At 40.9% G+C, this 13,725-nt stretch overlaps 1 protein-coding gene across 2 annotated transcripts in view; it reads left to right on the forward strand.

Moving 5' to 3' along the window:
- HPGDS (hematopoietic prostaglandin D synthase) overlaps positions 1-13,725 on the forward strand; it is a 30,370-nt gene that overhangs the window by 10,952 nt on the left and 5,693 nt on the right. Inside the window, exons 2-3 of one of the 2 annotated variants that reach the window (XM_062493836.1) lie at positions 2,049-2,189; positions 12,387-12,479. In XM_062493836.1, the coding sequence (XP_062349820.1) occupies positions 2,057-2,189; positions 12,387-12,479 (226 nt within the window). In that variant the 5' untranslated portion in view covers positions 2,049-2,056. Of the gene's footprint in view, positions 1-1,173; positions 2,190-12,386; positions 12,480-13,725 lie in introns of those variants that run through there. The other variant, XM_062493835.1, reaches the window with a different exon arrangement.

Genomic DNA, 13,725 nt, shown 5'->3' on the forward strand with positions numbered 1-13,725 from the left:
CTAATTAACTTCTGAGCCTGCTGTGTACTGTAGGGCAGCAGATAACTTTCACAATTAATTAAGCAGCCTCTAGTGTGCTCATTTGCTGTTTTTTTGTTTGGGTTTTCTTTTGCTTTTGCTACTCGAAGACAGAAGGTAGCTAGATAGGTGATTTGACTTTAGAGGAGCAAGTGACAAAAGTACTCTTTTACTCTTTTCAGTGTGAGTTAAGTGTAAGCTTTTCTGTTTCTCAGTTAAAAGCTTCACCATCTAAAGTGAAAGCTGATGATATATCTCCTCAAGCTTAAGTTTTCAAGGCAAGATGACTTGTTGGCTGCTAGGGAGTCCATGGAGATCCAATGCTCCAGACCCAGGAAGCTGCCAACCTTCCCAGAGAGAGAGGGAGTCCCACAAGGAGCTGCCTTCTAGGGGGTCTTCTGGCTGGTCTCCTAGCCACCAGATAAACCTCAGCAAGAGGATAAACCTCAGCAAGCGATGGCCATGGAGCAAGGCTATCCCAGGCCAACTCAGGGACAGAGAGATGGGAACAGTCTCATGGCAAATTCCACAGAGATTCCTTTATTAGCCAGCAGCTCTGTGAAGGGATCCAGGAACAACTGCTCCCTCCCGAACTGGGGGAAATACTGGGGTTTTTATGGGGGAGAGCAAGGGTGGTACCAAGGGGGGAAGACCAATGGGTTACAAAGGATTAACATGGGTCCTATGGCATGGACATATGGGATAGCTCACCATGATAAGAAAAGGTGTGCCAACCTAAGGAGTATCCTTCCAGGAGGGTTGAGATAAACTAATCACAGCCCACTCAAAGGACATCCCTCCAGGGCAAGGCCATGGGTGGAGCCGGGGCAGGCCCATGGGCCTCCACAATGACTAAACAGGTGGTTGCTTTGTTATGAAGTTATGTGGTAGCACTTACTCATTAAAAAAAAAGGAAGAAAGGGTTCCCTTTCTGTCCTAGTGCAGATAATTTGTGTTCCAGGGTTTCTTACAAACTCTCTGAATGTGATGCATACAATATAGTGGTAAATGCAATGTCTACTTCAAGGCACAAATGAGAAAGAGTTTTGCTTTGGGTGAGGAGGCAGATGGTTGTTTTGCTATCCTTTCACCAGGACATTTAAATCCCAGCTGAGCTCTCTTATTAAAGTGTTACATGTAAATGCTTACCTTTGGTTTAAAGCAACCTCATCTGCTCACCTTTCCTGTACTATCCTTGCTATACAATCAAACTCTCAAATACTTTCTTTTGCTGCCTGCTACCCTGGGAAACAAATAGAACCTTCCTGTTATGTGACTCCTAACTAGAACTGAAGGGAAAAAGTTAAATCACTTAAACTTAAAAACTTAAAAAAGCAATTTCAAGCATTCTTTTGGCTTCTGTACACAAACTGAAAATTCAATGATGATTTTCTCAAAACACTACTGTATCCTGGTTTCCATAGCATATTTTTCTTCTAAAATAATTTTAGATTGCTTATACATCTTGGGTAATAATTGATGCAAAAAAGATCAGAAGAGTTTGGTAATTTGCATGATGTGATCTTGGATGAAGGTCTCTGTAAACAGTAGGGGCTGCACAGGGCAGGCCTGAACAAAATTGCTGCTCAAGATACCAGCTATCTTCTGCTGCAGAATATGATTTTAGATTTTCACTCTGGAAAAAAAAAAACAAACAAACAAAAAAACCCCCCCTCACTTCCTAAAAAACGGCCTGGATTTGGAGTCACGAGAGAAATAAATGAAAGCTGAAAGTCCCTATTACATCTGGGAAAAAAAAAAAAAGAAAAAGCCACCTTTCTAGAGACACACAAGGAGGAACTGCAGGTTCAGCTGTCTTTGTCCACATCTCTGTGTGCTGTGGCTGACAAATACAGCACAAAAAGGTGCGAGCAATGCAGCGATTGCAAAGTGCAACGCACCAGGGCTTGGCGTAATATTTCCTCTGCATTGTACAAGCATGTCTGTCAAAAACAAGCACACACAGTGGTTTTGTAAAAACGGAGCTGAGTTAACCCTCTCTAAAGCAGCTCTGTGTCCCCTCCCAGCAGGGCCCAGGATGCCACAGTACAAGCTCACCTACTTCAACCTGCGGGGACGAGCAGAGATCAGCCGCTACCTCTTCGCCTATTCGGGCAAGAAGTATGAAGACTACAGGATAGAAGCAGCAGACTGGCCCAAAATCAAACCAAGTGAGTAGCATGGGTTCTTATAGCCTACACATATAGAAATGCTGGCAAAAAGAAAAGCAATTGAAGAGGTACCTCTGTTTCGTGAGCATAAATACACCTAACTTCTGGTTTTAATTAAGCCTGTGCAAGTTTTAAGGTGAGACAGCCAATAATGTCACTGCTGATGCTCTCACAGGAGACTGGATCCAAACGTTCAGACAATCTAAAATGCTTTACCTGCTGTCATCCAGCTGGGCTTTTACTCCTTATCAGTTCAATACAGCTTTTGTGTACCTAAAGATAACAAAATGAGTGCTGATCTCAGCTTCCCTGGATAATTTGGTCTCAAAGACCACACCTCAGCCTTCACCCTGGGTTTAGAAAGCCAAATTGGAGAGAAGGGTCAGGAAGGACACTCCCTTGCAACCTGAAAGGTCTTCAGAGAGGAAAAGGGATGAGAAAAAGTCAGTTGATATAACAAAGGAAAAAAAAACCCGAAAGCATCAAAAGAGGTACTAGAAAATAATTGTTCCTAAGAATAAGCCCTACCAACCCTTCCAAAAGTACCCTTCAGGCTATTGTACCTCATTCATTTCATGATTTTTAGTTTAAATAACATCTTTTCAGCTTTTAAAGGTATTTGTTATTTCTGTGCATTTAGTTATCCTTCATTCAGATGAAAGAGATCTTGAATTTGAAGAGTCAGGGTATGAAATCTGTGTCTTCATTTCATGGACTAGGCTTGTGTTTGGCTACATGGGCTATGACTTTTCACATCCAGAATGAAGAATAATGCCTTTAGCTTGGGAAAAGACACAGCTGATTCACATGGTGACTTCTATTAATGAAGTTATGTTTCTTGATAAGCTTTTACACCATTTAATAAGCCCAGCCAGCAAGCTACCAAATTTTTCTAAGGTGCAGATTTTGCTGGTTTGGTCTTTCATGTTTGCAGTAGAATGTAGAATGATAAACACTCAAACACAGCTGTAATCCAAGTGGCAACTGAAGCCTTCAGTGCTCAAGCCTAGAAAACACTGGCAAAAATCCACAGAGGAATCCACAGGAATAAGAAGCAGTGGAACAGAGATATTTTCAGCTAGGGATGACTGACTTTGGAAACCTTTTCCTTATAAGAGCTTAAGCCACGTGGCCACACGGTATAGCTTATTTATCTTTCACTGCAGTTCTCAGGGAAGCAGGGTAGAAACTAAAGGTGAGATTAAGAATTAGAAGACCTGAGGTAAGCTCTGTAGTGGCTTTTCATACTTAATTATACACATATTCACACTCACTTTTGTCCTGAAATAAGGTTGAGATTATAAGCAAAGTACATTTTTATGTGGAGTTTTCTATACTGATTAAGTAAGACAAATTAAAAAGACAAAGCATAATGAGACACTTAAACGGTACAGAGGCATTCACATTCTAAGACAAGAGGTTCTAACAGCAGATATATCAGACAAGGTAGAAGCATTGCATCACTCTTTGAATATTGTTGACCCCATTGTCTGTGCAGCGCAAGAAATAGTGCAGGAAAGTTCTTAATATACTTTTCTTCACTCACTGGGAGGTTTGTCATCACTCTACAAACCTCCCAGTTGAGCTTTATGTGTACAGGACTTGTTCACTACAGTGAACGTGCAGCTGCAGTGCCATTGCCACAAAAACACTGGGAGCAGAGACACCCTAGAAACCCAAAGCTACACAGTTTGTAACTCTATCTGCTGCATTAACAAATGTTGGCTAAGTCATTAATCTTCGGACACTTTTGTTTCTCTTTCTGTCTCTGAGAGGTTTGCTGACAGGCTTACCAAGGGTTAATTAGCATTTTTCATTTTCTCACCATTATGGCCTTTCATAGCAGCCTCTATGACTGAGCCCTAGATGAAATTCCATAGCAGATAAGTTTAATAAAATGTGGGAGCTGCTGCTCTACGATTTGTGAAGTCATCTGTGCAAAATTTAGGCTTGTCTAAGAGTTCTTTGAATTTCAGGCATCTGTAGACACCCAGTCCGTCAGTCAGTGGATGGTAATGGGAATGTATCCTGTTAATTGACCAGAGAAACATACACCTACACAGAAATAGTTGGGTGCATATCTGAAAGTGCTGTTACATCTTATGGCAGCAGACTAGACCTTTGCTCTTCAAATCTCCCTGAGCCCTAGCTCTAGCGCCAAAGTAATGGTACCATCTGCCACCACTGATATGCACATCACAGACAACTTGCAATTAAGAGGTCTGCTAATTAAAAGGAGAGTAAAGGTTTCTTGCATGCATAAAAATGTAATGCTGCTTAAGGTAATTTTCTGGAGATCATCTGATGACTACCTCCTCTTCCTTTGTGAGGCATTTCTCATGGTTACACACAGTATTTCCAGACAAAATGTTCACCCACAGGCAAATAATTCAGAAAAACACTGAACCAAAGGTTCAAGGCGTTGGAGCAAACAGTCTTAACTTTTCAACAAGACCAATAGTGCCCCAATCTGCTGTAGGACACCTAAACCCTTACTTTGCAGGCTGTGACTCAACACAATAAATGGTTGTGTTCTGGAGAGGGAGGAGGTTTGTACAGGCTCTGTGTGCCTTCACACTGTGAGTGTTGCATCTAGCATTTGCCCTATGGAAAAAAAAGCCTGGCATTCTCTCCTGTCCCAAGCTTTCAAAAGGTGTCTCGGCTCCTTCCACAGAGACACAGTTTGAAGAAGAAAAAGCACCAGGTAACAGGATTCTTACCCAAAAAGTTAAACTATTGCGGTGTTCAAAAGTAAATGTGAAATGAGGAGGTCCATCAAAGCCACTGTGTATACAAAGGCATAGTTCACTCTGCTGAGAATTCTTCTGCACAACTCTCATTTGTATCTGTATTCAGATCCTTTATATAAAGGTTTTTGTCTCCTCCTATTTTTCCTGAACTGGGTCTACCTCAGAAAGAAGAGAAATAAAGTAGCAGATTCCAGTCAGTCTCATCCTAGTGAAAACCAAAGGGTGGTAATCATATAGAAATTATAAAGGAGATTACAACTGCATTTGATGTAACAGCTGTTAAAAGTAATGCAATTTAGTAAGCAGCATATTTTGTAGTCCTCAAAAATCAGTAAAATTTGTCCAATTAATTGATTCAATTTAATTAGTAATGAACTAATGACATAATTATATATTGAGGTGAGATTAAGAAGTACCAGGCAAATTGCTTTGCACACTTGCATATATCATGTTTGCCTTTACCCTCTTGCCTTTGAAAGATCTGGAACCAGTTTTGGCTGCAGTCAGCAAATGCAAAGTGATGTCCCTCTTTTTAAAAACTTCAAGTATGATGAAGCAAGGTAAAGACAAAAATTCTTGGGGAAGAAGCTTGGACAAGAGAACACTTCATGTTTCTTGAGCTAATAAGGGACAAATTAAAGAATTCAAGTTTGTCTATGAGCACAAGGACTCAGGTCTCAGAATGAGATCTGAGAGGATAGGTTTGCTTCAGCAGTTTTCTCAAAATTGAAATAAGGTTTTGCAACAAATACCAAGCCAGCCAAATCATCATAGCATATAAACCAGGAAATACTGGCATTATTCTGAAGAAAATACTTAATTCTGTAAAACTGATAGGAAAACAGAAAATAACGTGCATAAAGATCAATGTGCAGAAAGCCTACTTGGAAAGCAGACTTGCAGCTGTGGGGGAGTTTAATTTTTGACCTGAAGAGTGTGGTGAGGTTTGTTGTTTGTTTTGACATTTTTCATGTAGCTGCCACCAATAAGCTGCAATCCTAATGTACCTTCAGGCAAATAAATAAATCCTCCCACCTGGAAATACTATCCCACTTGATTTTGTTTGTATCTCATGGTCCTTTTGTTCTGTGTGACAGGATGGCCTATTATAACATAAGAATTTCTGTTATTTGGCTTATATACTCTGAAATTTAAATTGCTGTAACTCAACATTATGTTTTTTTGCCCTTCTGATCCCTTCAGATCATCTTTGGCAAATTTTCTAGTTCATGTTTTTGGGCAAGGACTGCAGTTTAGAAGTTCAAAATAGTTTAAAGTAGACTGCAGTTTAAAGAAGCCAGTGTATAAGTATTAGAATTGTCTTTCTCTAGCACAGAATTTTAAAAATCAGACAAATATCAAGCAGCAGCTTTCTGTAATGCTTCACTATATGTAAGTCAATAATTATTTAAACAAATAAATGAACTCATTATTTACACTTCTTTTTGAACACACTCTGGGCTTGACCATGCCCCGATTTAAAGGGCAATCAATTCAAGATCTACAACAGGCTCATGCAAGATCTGTACTCCTCACAAAAAGCATCATTGCAATGACATACATCATGATACAACAAAAAAATCCACTGTAATGGTGACCTAAGTTACTACCACCTTAGATATTAGGCTGCCAGGCAGCAACAGCTTTTGGTCTGTGACTCCTTCAAGCAATTTGAAGCAATGGCAATTACTGACTTTATCATCATAGCAAAGGATGCTTCTCCTGCACTGATGGCCATAAACACCCCATAAACAATTTAGGATGTGTAGAACAGTACTTGAAAAGTCCTCAGGAAACCTGAAGGACTATTGGCCCTGAAAGTACTCCCAAGGTAACAGAAAAATCTTGAGAAGCACCTGAGGGCAGACAGAAATTCCTCAGGGGAGCAGTTGCCCTGCTTCCTGAGTGACTTTCTGCTATGCAGCTCTACTAAAATGTGTATGTAGCTATATCTGGGTAAAAAGTAGGGCTTGGCAAGAACTTCCAAATGGTATATGAGTTGTAATAAAACTGACCCTGGGCTGAGATTAAATCACAGCAATCTCCTCATCATCCCTTCCTAGTAGCTTCAGATTCTAGGTATCTCGAGCTCTGGGCCTACCATTTCCCAAGTGCCCTGCTCTTCTGCAACCATTAAAAAAATACATATTTTATATATTTCTTATTGGAAGATGCAAAGTATCTATTTGCTTCTCATAATCCAATTTAAATATAAATGGATGGGAAAAGCAGTTATGAAGGCAAAGTTTTCAAGGCAAAGGAGAGCTTTTGCCACAGATACTGTAGTAAGAAACAGGTCTGTGACATGTATTTGCCCCTACATTTGACTAAACCAGCTGCTTTATTATGGAGCCAATCTAAGCTTGATTACCAAATGATTAATTATTCAGCTTTTGAGAAATAATCAAGTGTTTAAATACAGGCTGCATTGCATCAGAGCCACAGACAATTACAACACGGGCAGGATGAGTCATGGGCAGGCCAGCTCGGGGAAAAGGGGGAACATTTTGGAAGGACAGAACAATGAGGAGAAGAATAATGGAGCAGTTAAGATCAGTAAAAATGGGAGAAAGAGGTAAGAGAAGGAGAAAGTTAAGAACTGTATTTGCACAGGGGAGAAGAGCGGTGAGAAGCACAGCACCAGCAGCTGACCAGCCTAGGACAAAACTGTGCTGAGCTCTGTTGTGTTTCCCCTCCCTGTTCCTGACAGAAGAACAGTCCCACAGGAGCACCCTCCACGGAGTCGTGGCCAGGAGGATGAGTGAGTGAGGATCTTGTGTTCAAGGGGAAGGCCTGAACACCAGTGAGAGCCTACAGGCATGGCTGGATGCCAGCAGTCATCACAGCCCTTAGGGGCTTGATGGGGTGGAAATTTAATTAAAGGGCTGTTCCTGCTTTTAACACACATCATCTCCCCTACTCAGCATCCAGCAGAGACTTGCATAAACACCACAGTTCTTGTCACAAAAGCCAACCAGAATTAAAGTAGTATGAAAAGGAATTAATCCAATTCTTAAACACTATAGAGATACTTCAGTGAGTTCTTCCTAAAGCAAGAAGAGAGACTGCAGGTCAGACTGAGGACTTGTCCTCTGTCAAGGTTTTCTCCATGGGAAGTGTAGACTGTTTAGATTTCATTCCAGTATGTGATGCAAAAAGCCAATAGTCAACATAATATGAAAAGCAAGAACCTGCTGATAAAAGTTCAATTTAAAGAAGACTATGGGTTTATGTATTCGGAAAGGAAGCTTTTAAAAAACCCTTTTCCTCTTTCAATCTAAATTTGGAACACAAGCATTCACAGCACTCTGTACTTCAGATGAGTGGAAAAGCAAGCAGGAGCTAAAAGGGGAAAGGTCATATTTTGTGAATGCCTGAGAAATGACGCTGCTTGCATGACAGCAGAAATAGATTTTTCTCCTTTTCCTTCTCAAAATGTATTTGCTCAAGTGGGAGTTGGAAACATTGTAAGACAACATTGTTTTGAAAAACATGGAAAGCACATCCGTATGGATACACAAGGGCTTAAACTGACGTAAGTACGAAGCAGTCCGCAAAACAACGAGGGTGAGAGAAAAGCCAGCAGGGTGACACTCACATCCTTCCAGCCTGCGCTACTCTGGCTCCAGTGCTCAGTTGTAATTGCTTCCCAATGGATGGTGTTTCATGCCTTGCTCCCATGACCTTGATTCTACCCAAACATCTCTTTCACACAGCAGCTTTTCACTTGCTCATCTGAAGTAGGAGCCTGGCAGGAGCCACCTTACCTGCTCTGTTCATCTGCAGTCACACAAACCATACCTTTCATCAAAACTGAGAAAACTTCTGCAGGTTTGGTACCATGCCTGTACACATATTTGGGCATCTCCTCGAACACATCAATGAGCAGAATTAGGCCAAAAGCACCACAGGAGGTCAAAGCAATCCACAGAAGCCCATATCCATGAGTCTAAGGGAAAGACTGCTTAAATCCATGTGCAGACAAGTTTCTGCTGTAGTGAAACTGGCTACGTTTCTAGAGGCCACATAGAGGTAATCTGTCAACCCCCAACCTTTCCTCCAGCAATCAAAGAGTGTCCATCCAGTATGAAGGCTCCCCATATCCTCCCTTAGGATGAGCTGTGTGACAAAAATCCACCCCCCTCTACCCCAGCTACAGAAGGGAAACTCCAAGTTTCACAGAAAATGCATTCCTTGCCATAACAGCTGAACTCAGATATAAAAAAAAAAAAATCATCTGGGAAAATTGTTATTCTAAATTTTAAAAGTGAAAAGATAGTTTACAGCATGTTCCAAAAAATTTTGGTCATTACATGAATTTTAGACAACATTTCAAGGGCAAAGATTATTTTTTCCTAAGTTTTTCCAGACTGAAAACACAAATTTGTAAGTCATACCTTCTCCCCACATATGGAGGAGATATACCATAAATATTCTCTGCCTCTTGACTAGTCTTTGTTATTTTCTTCTGCTGTAAAGCAGCCTGAAGATCTGCTGCACTTTCTGGTGCTCAAGAATAGTCTGCCCTGCACCCAAGAAGAAAAAACATATTTTTAAAATTATCTGCACAGCACATGTGTACTTTCTTCAGACCTCTTAGAATTTATAAGCACTAATTTATAGCTTATTTACTCAGTAATCAACAAAATCAGTGTATAATTATATACATGCACTCTTATCAGCTGGGAAAAAAAAATCTATGTTTACATTAAATCCCAAGTTTTCCCTGTTCTTGATAAGAAAAAGTTATATAGGATTTTGAATAGACAAGAAAGGAAGGAACATCTACCATTTACCATGTGTTATCCTTTAAAGAGTCAATTGTTGAGTAATGTTAGCAATATATTTGCTGCCTCCTAACAAACAAACCCCAAGTCTCATAAATCAAAGCATAAATCTTTAAACATGATGGGATAACAAAAAGTCTGCTCTCATTTATTAATTTTATAATTGTATTATGAATCATGCAATTGTAAGTACACAAAGCTGTCTTTGTATATTTTCAATTGCAAACTCAGTTTCTCTTTCAGAAAAGAATAACCAGGTTTTCAAGAAAGCAGTTCAGCACAGAGGAAGATGACCTTTGTAGACAAAGGAAGGAATAGCAATTCCCCTGAATTCAGAAATGGCTGGATTCCTGAGAAGCAGAAGATGAGTTGACTACCACTCTGCCAGTCAGCTGACTGTGACGCTGCAAACCATGTTCCTTCATTGTTCTGAAAGATGCTTCTTCCTTTAGTTGTAATCAAGGGTTTGTTTTTTTTTTTAAAAAAAAAGGCCTGTAATAATGAACTGGCTTTTTTTTTTTTTTTGTAGTAACCCACAAATGTAAATGTAAACACAGCAGCAAAAGTATCTGTGGATTTCTAGATGAAGCAATCCCAGTCTCAGTTTCCCAACCTCAGCAGTGAGTGTTGTGTGTTTTGACAGCTATTGCTCCAGACTGGCTTAGTCATGTTGACCCTGCCAGAACTGCATCACCCCACAGCATTCCTACTGGGGCCTCCAAACCAGGCTGCTTAACTCCTTCATGGGGGGAGCTGGCTGCACTTTTGCTGTTTCCTGTTGCCAGGCATTGCTGTACATCCCTGTGTGGTCTGGGGTGACGTGGAACAGGCTTCAGGCTGACCACACTGGCACATCCAGGAGCCCAACCTGCTCTCATCCTCTCTACTTGTGCTGGCCTGAAAGATGTGTTTTACATAAGCAAACATTGTCACACACCTCTGCTGCTTCGAAGCAGTGATGCTAAGGACCCTCTGCACCACTAACCCAGAGCACAGAACCAAGGCTCTTCCCATTTCCATAGCCAGAGAGCTCTCCTGTTAAACATTCAGGGGATACAGCTTGTCACCTCTCAGTGAGTCTCAATGAAACAAAACATGGACTTGCCAGGACCTTGCAGATCTCTGGATAATAAACATGAAAGTCTTTTGTGCAATAAGTCAAGCCTCAACTTGAGGGTAAAAAAGGTATCATGAGTACTGTGTTCAGATGTTCAGAGGAGAAAAAAAAAGAAAAAAGGCACAGAGGAGTCCTGGATGTCTTGTGCTACTGCAAAATTCATGTTGCAGATCAAGATTTAACATCTAGGACCGGTACCTAATATGATTCACGTACTGGATGCTAAACCACAGAGCAGTGTTTATCATTTATGAAGTTGCCTTACTAAACAGTTATGAATGCAAAAGATTTTGTTGTTTTCTCCTTTCATTAAGAACTAAAAACCCTCATGGAATAGCGGTGTCATTCCAGCTGCCCTGTAAAGACAGTTCTCTTGGGTTTGAAAGCATTTTGTGTACCTCCAATGGCCAATGATGTCACTTTTCCACTACCACCTTTTTACATCACAAGGCAGTCTTAAAATGGAAATAAATCTTCATTATATAAAGTGCAATGCAGGTGAAAATTGGATACAAAACATTTGGCTATGATCAGCACTTGCAGTCAGGTACTTGGAAACAGGATCCTTGGAAATGCAGAGATTTACAGTTCCCTCAGTGAACAGCACCAGGTTCCCACAAGCAGATTCTCACTGCCCTAAACACAACTATTTTCCCCAGATTAAGCTCCGAGGCTCCAGCTCCATTTCATAGCATGCCAGCAGCTTCTCCAAAACACAGGTTTCCCAGTCCAAGTCTCCACGTAACTGTGAAATAAGTAACAGAAAAATAAGACTGTTTTCTTATCTCAAACTGCATTACAGATATCTACAACACCTGCTTAGTTTGTTTTTCCCTGTACTTAAAGTCTGGAGGCTTCTTCCCCATAACTGGCTGGGTTTTTTTTTTATTTTTATTTTTTTAATGCAAGCCACATCAGGTGAATTTGAATATCTTCTTAGGGTTTGTAGTTCAGTATGAAAGACAGATTTGTCTCAGTGATGACTGCCAAGTGAAATGCCTTGTCGTGATGTAAGTTCTGAAATGTATACCCTTCTCTGAATCACTGTCTCTGAATTTCAAACAACCCTAAATGAAAAAGATCTGGCCATCTTTGCCCAATCCCTTGCTTCATGCCCCAGCTGTATCCTGCATTATGACATCTTCAGTAGTACTTCACTTAACCTTGGCAGTCACTTTTCTGGGGAGGAAAAAGCAGGGGAGAGAAGGAAAAGCTAACATTTCCCTGTAAAGTTTCCCTGTACAGAGAATTCTGGATGTATAGGAGCATATTCAGCCTCTACAGCACAACGCCAGGAAACAGGAAATGTAACACCTGGTTTATGTGCTATAGTTGCCTTCATGAAGTGCAATCTGATTACATCCTTACCCTTACTTTTTTATTTTTAGTCCATGCATTTCTCCACAGAAACAGTGTGAAACCGTTAGGTGCTATAACAATGCATATCCGCTGAGTGGTAAAACTACAACTCTCACAAACTCCCAGTGTTAATGGCTATGATTTAACTTCTACTTGTTTTTCCTTTTTTACTTTCTCCTCCAAGCTATCCCATTTGGCAAACTCCCCATTCTGGAAGTAGATGGAGTTATCATTCACCAGAGCCTAGCAATGGCAAGATACCTTGCCAGAGAAGCAGGTAATGTATCTTTGACTATTTTCTTTTTCTCTTCTTAACTCGCCTTCAATGCTCAGGTAAAATACATCCACAGTAAAAACAGAAACAAACCAACAGCTTGGCAAGCCTAACCACACAGAAGTCAACACCAGCATGGCAAAAATGAAACCAGTGCCTGGGGTTTGGGCTGACTTCTTCAGCCAGTACACTTTATTCACCTATCTCTGTATGATACAAAGCACATACCTGTGGTTTCCCTAAGGCTGCCAGGGCAGTTTCCCCTAAAGCTCAACTTTGAGCTGCCAGGCTAACCAGAGAGATGACCAGGAAGAGGAGGTTTTGGAAGCATTAGAGATTATCACAGCAGGCAGAGAACTCTGAAGCAGATTTAGGCAACAATTCTGGGCTAGCAGAGAGATTAGAGGAGATATTGACATCACTTGCATATTTAAATACTTACATGCTGTGGAACTACACAACCAGCTAGATAAAATGATATGAGACTTAGTAATGCAAGCAATCAAAGAGAGTGGCCGGGCTTTGCTTAGGTCAACGAGCTGTCATTCAACACCATCTGCCAAACTGGTCTGGCTGAAGGCAAATATGCCCATGGCTTGCTGGGCTTCAGCAAATTGAAGAGGGGGGCTGGAAAGCAAGTACTATCCTACTTTTTTTTTTTTTTTTTTTTTACACAGTCAGCAAATAGATGTAGCCTGCCTTTCAAAATATCTCCCATTTTCTAACTGAGGAAGGAAGCAGAAGTTCATAGCGTTATTCTTCAAGGCACTAACAACACATTTTCAAGCTTGTCTGCAATACTCTTTCTGCCCATTTCCTCCAGCTTTGATACAATCTACTCCTTGCAAAGAGAGTCCACATGGTGATGAAAAACAGTGGGAAAGCCTGCCTTCCACCCAGGATTCCTCCCTCCCTGGCTCCTGGTGTGAGGCTGATCTGGAGCTATGCTCCTTTAGCAGTCTGAAGTTCAGACTTTCTTCGATTGACTTGCACCAGTGACAAAAGCTTGGGATCTGGAGAAAACTTAGAGCACGCTGTGCTTTTCCCAGAATTCATAATGAAAACTTGCTAGTTCTGCCATTAAACCTGCATACATATCACTGATCCTTTAAAATTAAGAAATGGCATTTTTAGGTGCCCGACACCAACAACTCATAGCTGAAGGATCGCAGAACTTGAGGGTCAAGAGGAGAGGCACAGCGCTCACCTTCAAAAGCACAACATTTCAGTAAGGGAGATGATCTGGCAG

Source organism: Cinclus cinclus, chromosome 5 (assembly GCF_963662255.1).
Source record: "Cinclus cinclus chromosome 5, bCinCin1.1, whole genome shotgun sequence".
In the NCBI taxonomy this organism is placed as follows: domain Eukaryota; kingdom Metazoa; phylum Chordata; class Aves; order Passeriformes; family Cinclidae; genus Cinclus; species Cinclus cinclus.